Consider the following 17,635-nt stretch of genomic DNA (forward strand, 5'->3'; position numbering starts at 1 on the left):
TCAATTCAATCTGTTTTTGGACATTTTGCCAATAAAGTCTCATGGGTTTTGTGTTAGTCTATGTCCTGATTTAAAAGGTTTTATAGTTCCTCTTTTCAGCCTGTACTATGACTGTTTTCTCTAGTTGAGATGACTTCTGTTTCTGACTTTTCTCCTACCTGCAGATGCCAGTGTGCTCCTACTTCCTGAAGGGAATCTGTAACAACAGTGACTGTCCCTACAGTCATGTCTACGTGTCCCGCAAGGCTGAAGTGTGTGAGGACTTTGTTAAAGGTTATTGTCCTGAAGGAGAGAAGGTAAACACACACACACAAACACACGATAAACGTTCAATCTGAGGCAGGTATGACTGTACCGCGTGAGCCCCATTCAGTCCAAATGTCTTATTTCATTGTTTCTCTAGAGGGACAAACAAATACACCAATAAATAAATAAAAGCCAATCTGTTTAACTACGGCTCACCAGGCACTGCCTTTTTAAAAATATAATCTTTACATCGATGCAACTGTGGTTCCTCAAAATCTATATATCCATCTCAGATGAGGAGGTACTCTACAGGCTATCAGACAAAGGAAGAACTTGAGATACAAAATAAACAAACTAAAACTACTTTTCTTGAGTCTTGACCAGCAACAATGCCACAATATAGGACAGCCGGATATTCCGGCACAGAGCGTGCACCTGCACTAACGTCCGTTAGGCCTCCACTGGTGTGTGGGTTTACTTAACCCGCTTTCAGACAACAGACACGATAATGATGCTCGTCTTCTGAAACCACATTTGACCCATGTCACAGATTCAGCTCTGTTTGTCACTGTCAGGAGAGTTTCAGCCTGCAGTGTTGTTCCACTTTACTCCTAAACCACATAATTACAAAAAATGACAGCCTGAAGCAATAGGCTTCACTTTCACTTTTCTTTTTCTTGCTGGCAGTCTCGTGCTCAACCATTATGCGAATTGTCTCTTTCTCTCTGTCACTTGGGAAATCAGTGAAATTACATTTAAACATCAGTTTCATTAAATTTAGCTTCCATTCCCAATTGAGATACCTGATCAGCAAAGCTCTGACTGGTGTGCAACCCAGGTTGATGCAGGGGGACCCAATGAGAAGGACCAGTCCAGTTTTAATCCATGTCGCTGTGTCGCTCTTAACAGAAGCATAGAAATCAATATATGTGGCAGTTTGGGACTTCATATTGGTTTGACCTCAGTAAATCTTTGTTTTGCACTCCACTAACACAATCACTTGATGAAAGGGGAACTCAATTTTACAAAAATCACACTTTTGTCTGTTCATCAATGTCTGTTTTTCAGACATGTGTAGTATAAAGCCTTTTGTGTCTTCAGGTTATGTTACTTGAGCCAGCGTCGGTTGGGTCTGAAGACTAAAGTTTGAAAATTTTAAAAACCTGGGGGCGTGGAGACAGAAAGAATCGAGGTTACCAGACCTCTGTAGCTAGCTCATCATCTCTGCTCGAGGCTAGCAGCACCAGGCTACATTAGCTGCTACTAGCATAACATTTTGTATTTACATTTTGTCATTTGGCAGATGCTTTTATCCAAAACGACTTACAGGCAAGGCAGGCCATTGGACTTTCAAAAGAGCTGTGACAACACACCTGAATCTGTACAGTCAAGTTGCATTGTGGGTAATGTAGGCTCCAGGTTTTGACAAGGAAGAAGAATGGAATAAAAAATATAATATCTCTGCTTCTGTTGCATCAGTTTTGATACTTAAAAAAGAAAAACATGGTGAGTCGGGCGGTGTCGTAAGAGTATGGTGCTAAATCGATGGACATTCCTTTAAGTTCTTTGTCTAAGCTGTGTTCTTCATTTAAACGTATAATTATGTTGTACAACATGTATACAGTTCCATTGAAATTAAACTGAGGCTTAGGTAAACAAGTAGTTTGGTAACCAATCCGTCCCTCTCACACACACACACACACATACGCACGCAGTGACACACAGGCAGGAACAGCTGCAGAGGGTGGTGGTCCATAATGGCATAACTGTAGTGTCTGAGTGACACATTGAGGGCCTGATGGGTAACAGAGAGCCACCTACAAATGACTCCCGAGTCCTCCCCCTCCACACACACTCTGCCCCTACATCCACTTCAAACACACTCTCCCCTCCTGTGTTTTCGCCTCCCTTTGTCTCCCCCTCTCCTCCTCTCTCTGCTTGTTTTTGAACGTCGAGTGTGAAACAGATGCTTTTTCACACTGTCAGACCTCATTTAAATAGCGCATGGGGAAATGAGGATATAGAAAACAAAAGGGATATTAATATTTATTCTATTAGCTGAAGTGCTTAGGTCTGTGATTTTCCCCCTGTGTGTGTGTGTGTCTTTGTGCCTAAGCGCATGTGTGTGTGTGTTTATGGAGCATTGCGCTCTGAGGCTCTGGCGGCTCTATGATGGATAGCAGGCAGTAATTATAGATGGGAAAACTGCTGAGGATGGCACTATGGGCCAGGCAGGCAGACACTCCAGCAGCTCAGGGGTTAAGTCTGCTCCTCACCTCCATCCTCCTCCTCCTCCTCCTCCTCCTCACCACAGACTTGCCACCATCCTGCCTCATCCTAGCTTTGTCTCATACTCACCCTCCGCCTCGTAGGATTTGTCTGCGCCTTCCTAATTGTCCCAGTCCGTCTTCACTCAACAGCATCTATCGTTATTTATTTCCAGCTTTCTGTTTTTTCTAATCTGGCAGCTTGGTCCCATCTTCTCTCAAGGCCCAGACGTACCAAATTGACAGTCATTCTAGTTTGGTTCCAGTCGGACCTTATCAGCTGCCGTTTGGTCAGTTTTCACTAATTCACCAGGCTGATTTCTCCCTTTTAATGCAGTTTCTCCTGAGTAAAGATACTCGTAACTCCTAGTCAACTTCTAAGCACTTATGACGATCTTCATCAGTTTTCATCAGCCCTCCATCAGCTGTCCTGCTGTGTGGTCAGGTGCAACTTTTAACAGAAGACCTGAAGCTACACCTCAGTCAGTCTTTCTCTTTTCTTTATTTTTCAGTCATCTGTCCGAGAGAACAGATACACTTCAACAAAAAACAACATATCAGGGGCAGTGAGCGCTGCCAAATGCTAAACACTGGCAGAGGATACAGCTGATGTAGACAAAATGTTAGTCAAAATGCATCTTTTCTTCTTGTATACCTTATTGCCTTTCCGTCTCACACTTGAAGATTCTATTGATACTAAAGGGAATAACACACTGGGGGCGTGTTACTCCTGTCAAAACACCAACACACGTTTCTATGTTAACCCACTCAGTTGCATCATAGGTTGACGTGCGTCAACTGGTTTAGATACACAACTGTCCTATTTCCCAGTTTTGACATCTTAAAAAAAGGCAAGCTAGTCGATAACTGTGTCTGTTTGCTGTTTGGTTATGAGCAGGTAGTGTACAGTGGCTTTATAGAACAACTTTTAGCACTGAGAGTGAACCAAAACAGTAAAGTTGCATCCAGACAGCTAAACAATGAGCTGAAACTCAATATAAAGGTCTGTAAAGCTGATAAGTCTCTGTAGGTTCATCACTACGAGCAACACCTCTGACATTACACAATGACATATGATAAATAAAAAATATAAAAAATATCGATTATAGCCACTTAAAGGCTGAGTTCAGACCAAAAACTCTTCACTTTGTTAATAAAACACAAGGTGGCTGCATTGTTGTGTGAGTGTTATAGGTACAGGTGAGAAGATAAAATACAAAAGCAGTACCAATAACTTATTAGACACTGAAAGCGTATTGGATGCCAAAACACTGTACACTAGTTTCTAGTACTATCAGACAGGATTTTACAAATCTGGTAAGTTGTCTCGTGATGATAATTTTCTCTTTCATCTTGACATTCATTAGGTAAATGGTAGAATTTTCCGCACAGATTACAAGGTATTCTACCTGGAATAAGTTGAGCCAGGTTCACTGTTTTTGCAAGACATATTTTGATGGAGCTTTCTGCATCTGGGCAAACGCCAACACAGTTACTGAAATGTAGGAGGAGGCTGCATTTCTTTTGACGCAGTGCTAATGTTGGTCTGAACATGGCCTGTGATCTAGTAACACTGTGAACCCTCATTTTCTTAAAGGGGACCTATTATGCTTTTCCATATTTTCAGTCATATATATATATATAATGTTACAATGTTGGATGTTCATATTAAACATGGCCAAAGTGTCAAATAATGAGACAAATGTATGTAGCAGTAATCCCTGTGAGTCGTTTACCTGTTGGAGGTGTGCTACTTGTCTGCAGCTCTTCATCAAACATCATCATCACTGTGGCTGTTTCTGCTTGTACTATTCCTTCCAGCATTATTTCTAACTGATCTTATCTTATCCATATCTTGTTGTGTTTCCTGGTTTTTAGCGCCACTAACAAAGCTCTGCTAATTTGGTGAGGAACATGTTTTATTTCCTGTAAATTCTTCACAATAAAAGCCTTGTTATTTAGTCGTTTAAAAGCTTTTAATTTGAAGCAGTAAAGCAGGAAATGTTGGGTTTGCATCAGCGGTAACTTCACATGACGCTGATACGGCTGCCCCTCGGCAGGCTTCCAGAAAGCTGGCCAATCAGAACCAATTGGGCTCATCGGGAGGGGGGTCTTAAAGAAACAGGAGCTAAAACTGCCTCTTAGAGACAGAGGCTGAACTGAGTGGCTGCATAAAGGGCCAGTATAAGATAAATAAGGAGTTTTTTGAACTGTGAATCATGCAAAGCTACTCTAGTGGAGTCACAGTATAAAAATATAGAGGTGGAAATGAGCATAATAGGTCCCCTTTAATATTGCCCTCTCTAATGGCAGTAATTTAGCAACTCGGACTCCTTTATTGTTCAATTCTACTCATTGCAAGTTCCTCCAGACAAGAGTGTTGGCTTAATGCCCAAGATGTAAATGCATGTGGATGTCGCTCTTTTTATTTTACTGTCTTTTCCATCTCCTACCCTCCCTCTCTGTCTTTCTTTCTTGCTTTTTTTTGCTCCTTCTCTCAGTCTCTTGTAAAATGTGCTGACTCTTGCTGGTTTTGGCCCAGCAGAGAGCTCTCTAATAGGCCCCAGAGACATCCCAGCATTCTTTAAATCAAGTGGAAAACTGTTAACTTGGTGTGGGATAAAGATGTTCTGTCCACTTTAACTTTTTCCTCCCATTTCCCAGCTCTCTCTCTTTCCCTCTCTCTCGTTCTCTCTCTCTCTGTCTTTTTATGAAAATGAGGATGTATGGAGCTGTGGGGAGTGAACAGAGCTTTTACAGTCAATTTCTGTGACACTTTGTGTTTCTCAGACTGGTGAAGTGCTTCAGCTTTAACTCCTGTTGTCCCCTTAACACTCTTCTCCAGACAGAAACTCTTCCTGTGAGCAATGACACATCACAGGTTGTGTTTTTAATTTGTAATCATTTCTGGGAGATACTTTATGCGACAAACATTATGATCCTTTATCACTATACATATATTATGTCTTTATCATGTATTTAGATGCACATCACAATGGACTGCATGGTAATTAGGGATTAATCAGGGTTTGTCGCAGTGTATTATTGTGCAGACACAGCGCTCACCACCTCACCCACTACCTCTGCAGGGTTTCTCCCAGTATCCTGTTAATGATTATGGATAAAATGATGATTGCTTTTTTTTTTTGTTTGGCATTTGAATATTTTAAATGGACAGAAAACTGCTGCCAAATGTACATATTTTCAAATCAAAAAACATCTTAAAGCTATTTATAACTAAATAAAACTGAAAAAGAAGATGCAGTGACACTTGCAGGTTGCTGCTCTGTAGTAAAAATGTTGACACCTCCAGCCACAACTATGTTTGGGATGCAGAGATCTGTAAATTTAGAGGGTACTTGTACGTGCGTCTGTAAGTGGTTAGTGATTTGGGGGCCCTAGGCAAACTCGGTCATGGGGCCTTCTTCAGGTCTTATTTTCACCCTTTCTCTAATTGAGAATGTTGGTATTGGTGGTGGTAGATGAAGTACTCACACTTAACATAGTATGTTAACAGTAAAAGTCCTGCATGTACTGCAAGAAGTATTATTAGCAAAATGTATCTAAATTTACTTAACGTCTGTTCAAGGTGGAGCTCAGTTTAGCTGCTGTAAATACTGCTGGATAGTTTTATTGTATAATAATGCATCATATTTTATTTGCTTATCATATACTTTGTGTGTAAAATCTTACAACCAGAGACAAACTGTCAGATAAATGTAGTAGAATGGCAAGTACAGTATTTCCCTCTGACATAGAAGGAATCCTTCCCAGTAGAAGTGGAGTAGAAGTACACAGTTGCATGAAATGGAAATGTTAAAGTACATGTACCTCATAACTGCAAGCATAATATTTGAGTAAATGTGTTACTTTTCACCATATGGTATTAAGGAGGTTGATGATTTCAATAACTCGGACTTGGAAAGCATTGCTGTCTCTATTGTATTGTCCCCTGGTACGTCTCTTACTGTTGTCAGCATATATCGACCCCCTCATTCTAATAACATTTTTTTATGACAAATTGAAATCCTTACCAAAGGAAATTGGTACCAAGACTGAATTAATTGTATTAGGTGATTTTAATATAAACTGGGCTGAGAAAGTGAACAGATCAGTATAATCTCATCCAAATAATTCAAGGCCCAACTAGAGTTACTCAGTCATTACAAACGCAGATGGATCTTATTTTTAGTGACAAACCTGAAAGAATCACAAAATCTTTTAATCTGGTAACAGGTATGTGCGATCATAATCTGACCTTAATTGTAAGAAAACTGACTAAACAACAATTTTTATACAGACAAGAGGGCAGAGGTTTTTTTAATGTCAAACCCAAAAACTTAGTCAGTTCATTAGAGGATAAATTAACTGGAATGAGGTTCTGTAGTCTGATGACATAGAAAAGGTATCTAATATTATGATGGCCAGAGATATTGAGACTAAAAATGAATTTTGCAAAAAGGCCTCACACTCGCATAAAAAATGTAATTGACCATGGTTAAATGAGTATCTTTGGAGGTTAATGAAGCAGAGAGACTTAGCATTGAAGGTAGTACTCAAATCTGGATTACATGATAAGAGAAAATTTCACAAATTGCAAAACAAAGTAGTAAAAATACTGAGACAGACAAAGCAGATTCTTTTATCAGACTAATCAATGAGTCTAAGGGAAACAGTAAATCAATCTGTGTAAATATCAGTAAAATTACAAAAAAGGCGAGTAAATCAGTTCAAAATTGGATAATAAAGGAACAATCAAAAGTGACAGAAGACAAAGAACAAATAGCTACAATCTTCATTTTTTTGTAGATTTAGTGCAGTGTTCGGCCAAGAATTTTGGTGTGAATAATGATCCCTGTTTTCGCAAATGAAAATGTCTCAGAATCTACAGCAATGAAAGCACTTGATTGCCTTCAAGGGTTTAAGTCTAAAGATGTCTTTGATAGTGATTCAATTTTTTAAAAAAATTATAAATCAATACTATGTAATCCTTTAACTCATATGATAAATCTATCAATTGAATGTGAACATGAAACAATGTACAAGAGTAGGTGGTAAGTGTTCCTCATTTGCTAGTTGTACAGTAGGGGTCCCTCAAGGGTCTATTTTAGGACCAATTTTATTTAGATTATATATTAATGATCTTCTTCAAGTATGTCCAGATGTTAGCATCCAAACATACGCTGATGATGCTGTGATTTTCACCCAAGATCTGAAGAAAATGCTGCAGCCAAACTGACAGCTGCAATAAGCAAGGTGTCGGATTGGCTGGCTAAGTCATGCTTGACCCTTGTAAACAAAACAGTATTTTAATTAACGGTGAAGTCGTCAAATCTGTGACACATGTTAAATATCTAGGCATTATAATCGACATAAACCTGTCCTTCAAGTCAGTTTAATCTGAATCATTTTAAGAGTGTCAGGCACCAGTTGTCTCTGTCTGCTGCAAAGCTTTTTGTCACAGACAGGTGTGACTACACTGAAGCCTGATTACTCAATCTATCAACAAATCTTAAAAGTACTAGATAAAAATCCAAGGGATCACCATCACTGTAATATCCTGAAAAAATATAATCTTCTCAATTTTAATATCTTCGTATTTTACTCTGATGTGCAGTGGTCGCAATTTTTTAAAGTGCTTTGGGTGCCTTTTGTAACTAATTTCGAGTTTTTTTGAGTTAGATGTTGGTCTAAACATCATAATAAATCTTTGGCTATTACAACTGTTCAAGCAGTTGTCCACCTTGCCTAATGGTAAAGTCTGCCTCTGGGCATTTTTCTCTGTTTTCTGACAATTAATAGACAAAACGGTTAATTGATGAATTGAGAAAATTATTGGCATGTTATTTATTCATGAAAAAACCATTAGTTGCAGCCCAAGTCACATTGGGCTCTGCAAACTTGTGATGCAATTTTTTTTAAAAGAATAAACAGTTTAACAATAAATCATAAAATAATAATAATAGCGTCATGATTTTCAATAAAACAGGACCTGACTGGGCCAGTCATGTCATGCTCTAAATATAAAACCACGGACATCATCGACACCAGTGGCAGGCCTGATTTGTTACACAAAATGTTGTGTCAAAACCGCAGCCCTATAAGATGATCCAGAGAAACATTTGACAGCGAGTTGATCCCGGGCCTCCCTGGCACCCAGGGGTGCAGGAACATGGGTGTGAGGGCGGTGAGAGGGGTTCTGATGGCAGAGAGTCAAGGCTGCCGGGCTCTAGGGAGAGTTTACCAAGACTCCACAGCGTTCCTTGAAAATCGATCTCCAGATCCCCTCTCCCCTCCACTTACACACACACACAAACACACATCCCCTGATACACACTCTATTTCTGGACCAATCTGCTTCCCGGTCCCGCACTCCTCATCCCTCCACACGCACACGAACACACACACTCCTCACAGCCTGCACCCCAGAGTGAATAAAATTAGCTTTCCTGACAGGTGGGAGGGATCGGATCTCGTTGAGAATGAAGCTACCAATTTACACCCGTATTACACTGTCATACACACTCAGTTGCAAACATGCATGTGAAAGCTCACTCTCTCATGCACAATGCTCCCCGCAAGAATGACACTAACTGTGACCTACTTGCTCAACTTGCACATTAAAGGACAGGGTGAAGGAACAAGTGTTAAAAGTAGTAACTTGCAAAAGAGTGGAGGGAATAACGGTATATCACGTCACTGCGCCTGTTTGAAAGGCTGTCGCACAAGCGCTGAACTTTGTGCAGTGAGATCATCGGACCCTTTATCAAGACAGAAACACTTTCAACACTTTGAGGGAATGAAAGGACGACGTCTGTTTACTTTCTCCACTTCAGAGTTCCTCGTAAAGTTTGAGTCAGGTTCAGATCTGGTGACCTTGGAGACTGTAAAAGATGCTGGTCTTCATCCTGATGTTCAAGAAACTGGTCTTGAATTTGTTATTTTTGGGGATATTCTATTGGATTATCATTGGTTGTGCCTGATCATGTAAAATGACCTCATATCATCAAACCAGCGCTGATACAACCAATAGAAAACTTTAATAATTGATTAATCGTTTGTTTCCATAATCTGGTCCAGCTTCTCAGATTTGCTGCTTTTCTCAGTTTCATATTATTATAAAGTTAATATCTTTGTGAACTATTTTTTGTGACATTTTATAGATTGTACAATAGACCGATTCATCGATAGTGTAGTGTACAACCAGGAAAAACAATGAATGACTCCCATAAAGATGTGATGGGTGCTCACAGCGTTACAGGTCCAGCTATATGTTAAACATTAGTGACTTACTTTTATCAAAGTATAAAACCATTTATATTCAGAAAAATGAATAGATTCACTTTTTTCCTTTGCTCAGAAGTCCTTGTTTGGTGCTCTTTATACCAGATTATTTATCTTTTGATTAAAGTGGTTTATGAACGTCCGACACACCTATAAAACCCTCATAACGTATTGTTTTTATTGTGATCGACGTGTCGACTCAATTTAATTTGTAACTCTGGAAGCTGTTTTTGTGATCTTCAACTTCATTTTTGCTGATGCGGTTTGCGTTTGTAATGTGCTGGACTGATTTCAGACTAATCGCCTCATTACATTAAATAATTCTGCAAGTTTTTGGCCAATACGCTGGCAGAGTACACTTTCAAAAATAGTTGTAATTGGTTTTTGTTACTTACCAAGCAAAAATACGCTTGTCAAACCTTGTTGAGCTGAGACATGCCAAAAAAATCAGTATAATTCAACGTAATATGTTTATGTGGGCAGACTATTACACACGGTATCACTATAGATTACACAGATAACACAGATGTCTTATGGATTCGTAAATCCACACATATTACGTGTTTTTAGCAGCGTCAGCAGTCTTCACTTTCTTTGTGTGAGCTGTTAAATTGTTGCTTTGTGTTATTTCTTTGTCTCTGACCACCAGTGTAAGAAGAAACACACTCTGGTGTGTCCAGACTTCTCTAAGACCGGTTCCTGCCCACGAGGAACCCGCTGTAAGCTGCAGCATCGCCAACGAGCCAAACGAGGCGCCAACACCCTCACCAGCCCCGCCAAGAGAGCCCGCAGCAAGGAGCCCTCCAAGAGGTCAGAACAGATCACACACATCTTAAATAGAACTGATTTGAATAATCATTTGGTTTAATTTGACTGACTAGTCCTGTGTGATAATGGCTAATAATGTGGGTTTATTTTCACTCTCCAGGCCGCGCTTGTCTGTGGTCATACCGCAGGGCTCTCAGGCACCTCCAGGTACGCCCGCCGCGGGCTCTCTGGAGCTGCCATCCTTTATCTCCCTCTCCAGCTCCCCAGAGGAGGCAGACGCACCGGACACGCTACCAGCCGACACCTCGCAGGTCAAAGGTAAGAAAGTATAAACTGCTGCACGCTGAAGAGCAACCAGAAGTTTGACATAAAACAATCTAGTCAGCGTTGATGTGGAGATCTGCAGGTCAAAAGACAAATAGACGTCCAGATGAACTTTTTTAGATTTGTAGTTTGTATATAAATATTGTGTAGTTGGGAACTTTTTTATGCTGTCAAAAACTGCTGCAGGTTAACTTCTACAGATCTGTAAATCACCTAATCAATCCTAAGAGAAGTCAAAGGACAATTCATGTTTTTACAACCTGCTTTGCTACTTGTCTGCTGAGATGGAAGGATGTGTCAGTAACAGGGTAGGAACTCAAGCAGCCAGATTACACAGGCTGCATGTTTTCTATACCCAGTGATTGGGGAAAAAAATGTAACAAACAATAAAAATCTTAATCAATCGGTATTTATCGACATCCATTAGATTTTGCAAACTGACTTTGACCCACCACACTTCCCGTATTTGTGCACTGTGTGAGTCTTTTCATGTGCAAAGAAGCACTGATTCAGATCACTGTTGTTCAGCTAAACGAGGATTTAATTAAAGGTTCTGAAGTTCAGATCCAAACAACAATGAATTGATCTACTTACAAGTATTGTGTGTGTGTGTCCAAAGCCTGATATATGTCACTCAGTGCAGCGTTGAGGCTCATTGACGTGTTTTTAATAGTTTTTGGACAACAACAGAGGTCTACAGCACAGAGGAATAAGATATATCAGACTCTGAACACACACACGATACTTGTATCAGTTCATTGTTGGTTTGAATCTGCAGATGAGAGCAGCTTTATCCTTTAAACGCGTCTGATTGGACTTGGAGATGTTTCAGCGAAGTGAATCTCGTTTGTCCTGAAAGCAACAGGATGGAGCCTCAGTTCATGGGAGCGGGGGGGGGATCAGTGGTTTGTCTGTAAGTCTGAGCTGCGGACAGATAATGATGATGAAAACGAGGGGCTGCAGAATGTGTGTGATGATGCTCAGGGGAGGAGAGTAATATAAAGCTCAAGAGGACAGAGGTAATAATATTTAGGTTTTGGGCTGGACGGAGGCACAGCTGAGCTCTCTGTTGACAGACTTGATAGATAGAAGATTGAAAGTGAGGCTGCCTCCTCCTCCTCCTCCTCCTCCTCCTCCTCCCCTCCCCTCCCCTCCCCTCCCCTCCGCTCCACCATCCTCACCCCACCATGATCGACCACACACCTGCTCCTGCCTGCTGCACACACACACACACACACACACACACACACACAGGACGGCTGGTGCTGCAACACAACACCTAATCACTTCTAACACCTGTGTACAACATGTTTCACCACTAAAGATCTAACATCGTTCTGATTTTCTCTGTATTGACTCAAATTCTCTCTTTCATGTTATTTGTCTGTTTTTTTTAACTAAGTGTGAACAAACAGTTCGAGTTAATCCTCTTGTAATCAGGCTTCCACTTGTGCACCGAGTGCTCCTTTCACGATGTCCTTAAAATACATCGGACCAGTTTACTCAAGTCATGTCTTAAAGACACATCCTTAAATAAAATGATTGAATGAAATGAAAAGAAGATGACGTCATATCTCCACTAAAGATGTGGTGTAGTTTAGTTGTTTTCTTTTTTATTGATGAACAAAATGAAAACGTCTCAGGAGACAGGAAAAGATCTGACTGATCATCTGGTGGAGTCATTTAACTCAGATTAACTGTTTGTTCCTAGAAGATCTTCATTTAGTTATTGTCTGAGATTTGTTCTTTTTTGTTGTTGTTGTTGTTTTTTAAAGAGCATTTTCACTGTAGTATGATCAAACTTTACAGCCGCTTTGTTTTCTTTTTCTCTTCAGTTCAGTTTTTTATCATATTAGTTAAAAGATACACAGAACATTCAGAACGTTGTTTTGATCTGAGGAGGAACTTTCTCTTAATCTGAGAAATGTGTTTCTGGTCACACTTTTTCATTCTTAGCTAATCCTCCTTCATGGTTTATATATAGTCTCCTTTGCTTGGAAACAAGCAGGACCTTTGACCCGACCTCAGTCATCTCGACTCTGCCCTGAACACACACACACACACACACACACACACAGAGAGAGAGAGAGAGAGAGAGAGAGAGAGAGAGAGCAGAACTTGTTTTCATACTTGTGCTCATAGTTTTCTTGGTCTTTTTGTCTGTGTATTGAAATGTGTATCTATAGGCCAGTATATACAGGAAATATCCAACCAGCAGCTGCTGACTCGTGATGGACGGATCTTATCTCCTGCAAACATGGAAAATTGTGGACTAACTTTCCAGGGCTGGAAAACAGCTGGAAACTGAGAGGAAATGTTAGAATATAAAGACATTTTTACGTTGTATTATGAGTTTATCTGCATGTCTCTGTGTTTTTCTACACTGAGAATGTTACGCTGTTATTCCACAAACTGTTTGTGAAGAGCAGCCGGCAGCTGACGGGGTTGTGTTCAGGACCAGCTGAGGTTCAAAGGTTGATAACCAGTGAGAGTGTGTTGAGCGGGCAGCATGAACTCCACCAAGCCAGCTGGCACTCTGTGTGGTGTTCATGTTCTCCTCTGTTCAGGAGGAAAGTCCATCGTCAAACAGTTATTTACCTGACAAATCTTTTTTAAATGGAGGGTAGAAAGTTTGAGTCTGTTGTTTCCTCTACAGACTGTAAAACTCACCTCTTGTGCAACACAAGGCAAAGAAATAGTATTTATTACAGCATACTTCATTACAGGTAAACTGTTTTACATTAAAGTGACATGAAAATATAATAAATAAAATACAAGAACAAACAACGACATCAACACAAACCTGCCTGTGGAAACAGAAACATTTTCATTTTCTGTTGAATGTGGACACAGTTGTTTCATCTCACTTTATTTTCATCTTCTATTCTTTTCAAACTATATTTATACGTCTTTTTATATTGTTTTGTGTTTCTTTCATATGTCTCTTGTGAGAAATCTCAGGTTATCAGGTAGTTTATGTTGGGAAACACTCCGGCCCCTCTCAAGCCTCTCAGGTTATAAAAAAAACAGACTAATGGAGGAATTTATCGGTGCAGGATGTTAATGTTTTTGTCTCTGACAGGGTGGGAACCGAGCTGGGTTGGAATGATCAGTCAGTTGTCAGTTTGACATGAAACGAATCAACAATTTTGATCATAAATAGTCAATTAAAAGTCATGAATCAAACAAAAATGCTGCTTTTCTCCTTTTAAAATCTTGCGATAATCACAATCTTGCAAATTGTGATTATCTTTGTGTTGAAGACTGTTAGTCGGATAAAAGAATTTGAAGACGTCACCTGAGGCTCTGGGAACTCCTGAACTCCAGTTTTGACTATTTTCTGATATTTTACTAAACAATTATGATGAAATGATGAATGATGAAGTTGAATCCCTAAATCTGACACACTAACACGTGATCCAGTGATCATTTCCTCATCTCTCTCCTCTCAGTCCGGTGGGTTTGTGCTCTTAAGTATCACTAATAACAGTCTGATCCTTCACTCACACACACTGCACCACCCAGAGCCTCATTAAAGGTGGAACTCAGCCAAACAAGCTCCTCTTCACTTTGCATAAATTAGCTCAGACGCAATGTATCACTGCCAGACTGCGACCTCACACACACACACACACACACATATATACACATCATGTACACACACACACACCTTCATCCATCGTCCCGTTCACTCGGTCATTTACTCATCAGCTGAGATGTCATCACTCAGCGTTTCAGCAGGATTCGAACACACAGTAGATCAGTAACACATGAGCGAACACACGCTGTCATTTCATATCTTTTTTAATTTAATTTCTTCCAATACTGCTTCTTTTAATCTTCATCTGCTGTGTTTTCTCCTGTTTTTTTTTTTTTTTTTATATTTCCCCACAGAGAAAAAACTGCAGATCAAGCCTCGCCTGTAAGACTACAAAGACCAGCAGCACTAGAGGTGGAAAAACACTTCCATGTGCCGTTTCTGAGCTCCAGGTTTGTCCTGACAGGTGTATCTGAATTACTTCACTCAGGGCGTGACATTTTTTATCTTCTGTATCTATAAATCAGTTTCACATATCACTCTGTGTGTTTACAAGACAGGTTTTTCCTTCATCAGGTTTTGTAAATTTTAAAAACAAGAATAAAGTATCTCTTCCAGTGTGTTGTTCTACAGACTCTTTTTTTTTTACCAGTGTGTTGTGAGAGTGTTTATAGGCTGCCGGTGTGTTTCTGTTTCGGTGCAGCGGCAGTGGTGTCACATGACCCCTCTTGAGTGTGTTGGTGAGAGTTTTCATGGGGAAGGTGGTGACAGAAACAGCAGTGCCCCTCACTATCAGGCCCCCGGAGACCAGACACACGAGCTCACGGTGACTTCATCGTGAGTGTGTGTTTGTTTGACAGAAAGCTGACGCGCAGATATTAGCCTGTTTTCTGTGTTGCAGGTTAAAACTTCCACAGTTTAGATCATATAAACTCTGATGTCAGTACATTTGAAAATGATTATTCTTCTCTCCACTGTGTCCTTCTACACAAAAGCCCCTTTCAGACAGGATTAATATGACAGAGGGAGGTGGGAATAAAACATTCACTCTGCTCCTTAGTAATTTAACTCATCATTTTGAAAGGCCTTTTAACCTGTAATTGGATAGAACAGAATACATTTTTATTGTCCATCAGGGTGAAAAAACGTCCTTTGGCTCACCAAAACATAAAGCAGGACAAGAACAAACAACATACACAACAAACAACAACGAGGCACCATGGAGCAAGAACCTGCAGCCCAGTTTTTGGAGTTAAAAATGTTGATTGCACTTGAAATAAAAGACATGGATATAACAACAGTTTATCGGATGATCTAATAGGGTTTTGCTCTCCTGATGGCTTAAATTCTTTTGTATTGGTTTCTATATAAATCCATATGTTGATGTTAGCATGTTTCCGTACGTCAGATGAGCAGAAAACATTTTCAACTTCCTTCATTTTCACACAAATGTCTAATTTCACACTAAGCTGATAAAATACAGCTGATAGGAGGACAAGCAGCTCTTCATGCTGAAAAAACTCAGAAATACACTTTAAAACACAAGGATGTGACTCTGAGAGCATGAAGTTGTCATGTTGTCGGTTTTTTGCCAACCTAAAGAGGAGGAAGAAGAGATTTTACAGGTTTGTTTTTTTGAGTGTGAAAGTTCTTGATTGTGGAAATTGTAGTTTGACAAAATCTCAACTCAAGGTCCACTTACTTGATTTTTTTGTTGTTTTGATGTTTCAAAGTGAAGAGTGGACTCATCTTTCTTGGACATGTAAAACAGGATTTTAAAAGATTTATCCACATCATATGAACATGAGTCCTTTACCTCCATTCGTCTCCACACTTATTTCCCTGCTGTTTATTTCTCTTCATTCATTTCTATGTGATCTAAATGTTTGTCGGTGCAGAGCAGCGGATGAAGCAGAGGATGCTGGGACAAAGTAACTCATCCACAACTCTGCTGATAAAACTATTAATACGCTGTGAGTAAGAGTGAGTGTGTTTGTGTGTGTGTGTGAGTGCAGAGACTCATATTTACAACATTAATACACTGTTTAAATGAAGTGTTGTCACCGCGACAAACATGCAGCGTGACACCGGGGAGCACGTTCGCTGTGTTAAAACGTGCAAATACGTGTAATAAAATACACGTCTGTCCAGCTTATTTTGAGATAATTTTCTAAATGTTTGCCGTCGACACTGAACAGCTAAAACAGGTTTTTTTTAATGTTAAATCTCATTTTATTCTTTAATTTGACAAACAGCTACTTTGGTGTCTCAGCAGGATAAACACTCACTGACACCTCTCTGTCTTTGCTGTCACACGATTGCACAACTTTAAAATAGTGACTTGACTGAGCGCTCGTAAATGATTTCTTTTACAGCTGCAGCATCAAATCACAACTGTCTGTTTGGCTCATGCCGCTTCATGCAGCTGAACTCTGCTGTCATTCAGAAAGTATCAGAAACACAGAACCATATTGATGCATTTGATGACGTTGAACAGTGCAGCTCGTTCTGAAACATCTCTGGGTTTAACGTCTTGTCGATGATGTAGTTCAGAGTTAACACTGCTTGAAAATATGTTATCCAAACCCAATAGTTGGTGTTTTTAATATGTTTGTGGACAGATTCTTGGTTTTGGTCTTTTTATGGGATTTTTCTCATGAATACCACAAAATGTGTCTCATGTTTTCAAATGTATCTGCTGGTGAGATCATTATTTAAAGGGAAACTCCACTTTTACACATCATGGTCTAATTCCAGGTGTCAGGGAAGTACTACTGCATGTGTTTTTATTTTAAAAAGTAGTATATAACCTTTTGTCTACAAGTTTGAGCATGAAGAATGAATGTGGGGGTTGTTGATGTTAGAAAGAAGTGAGGTTACAAGACCTCTGTAGCTCTTCATCTCTGCCGGGATCAGACTACACGATATTTTTGTCTTTCATGACGGTCACCGTGTCAGATTAGACAATCATAGTGCCAGAAATTCTTGACATGTCTCGGTCGGGAGACTGGCAACACTACAAGTTATGACCTCAACTAATCACTGTTCACGACCTTGTGTGAGTTCAAGAAACTGTGCGTCATGGCTACAGAAGCTCTACGTGTGATGCTGGTGGTCCAGTGTTATGAAAAGCGCCAGAGAGCACTCTGTCATCCTATTGGTCGACCTCAAGGAACACGTCGTCGTAGGAGATTCTGACCTGCTAAAC

General features: G+C 39.9%; 1 protein-coding gene across 1 annotated transcript in view; it reads left to right on the plus strand.

Moving 5' to 3' along the window:
- Positions 1-15,047, plus strand: part of zc3h3 (zinc finger CCCH-type containing 3) — a 67,635-nt gene extending 52,588 nt beyond the window's left edge. Inside the window, exons 9-12 of the mRNA XM_067596258.1 lie at positions 165-296; positions 10,447-10,607; positions 10,726-10,883; positions 14,784-15,047. Coding sequence (XP_067452359.1) covers positions 165-296; positions 10,447-10,607; positions 10,726-10,883; positions 14,784-14,815 — 483 coding nt within the window. The 3' untranslated portion in view covers positions 14,816-15,047. The remainder of the gene's footprint in view (positions 1-164; positions 297-10,446; positions 10,608-10,725; positions 10,884-14,783) is intronic.
- Positions 15,048-17,635: the final 2,588 nt, after the last annotated feature.

Source organism: Thunnus thynnus, chromosome 8, assembly GCF_963924715.1.
Source record: "Thunnus thynnus chromosome 8, fThuThy2.1, whole genome shotgun sequence".
NCBI classification, from domain to species: Eukaryota; Metazoa; Chordata; class Actinopteri; order Scombriformes; family Scombridae; genus Thunnus; species Thunnus thynnus.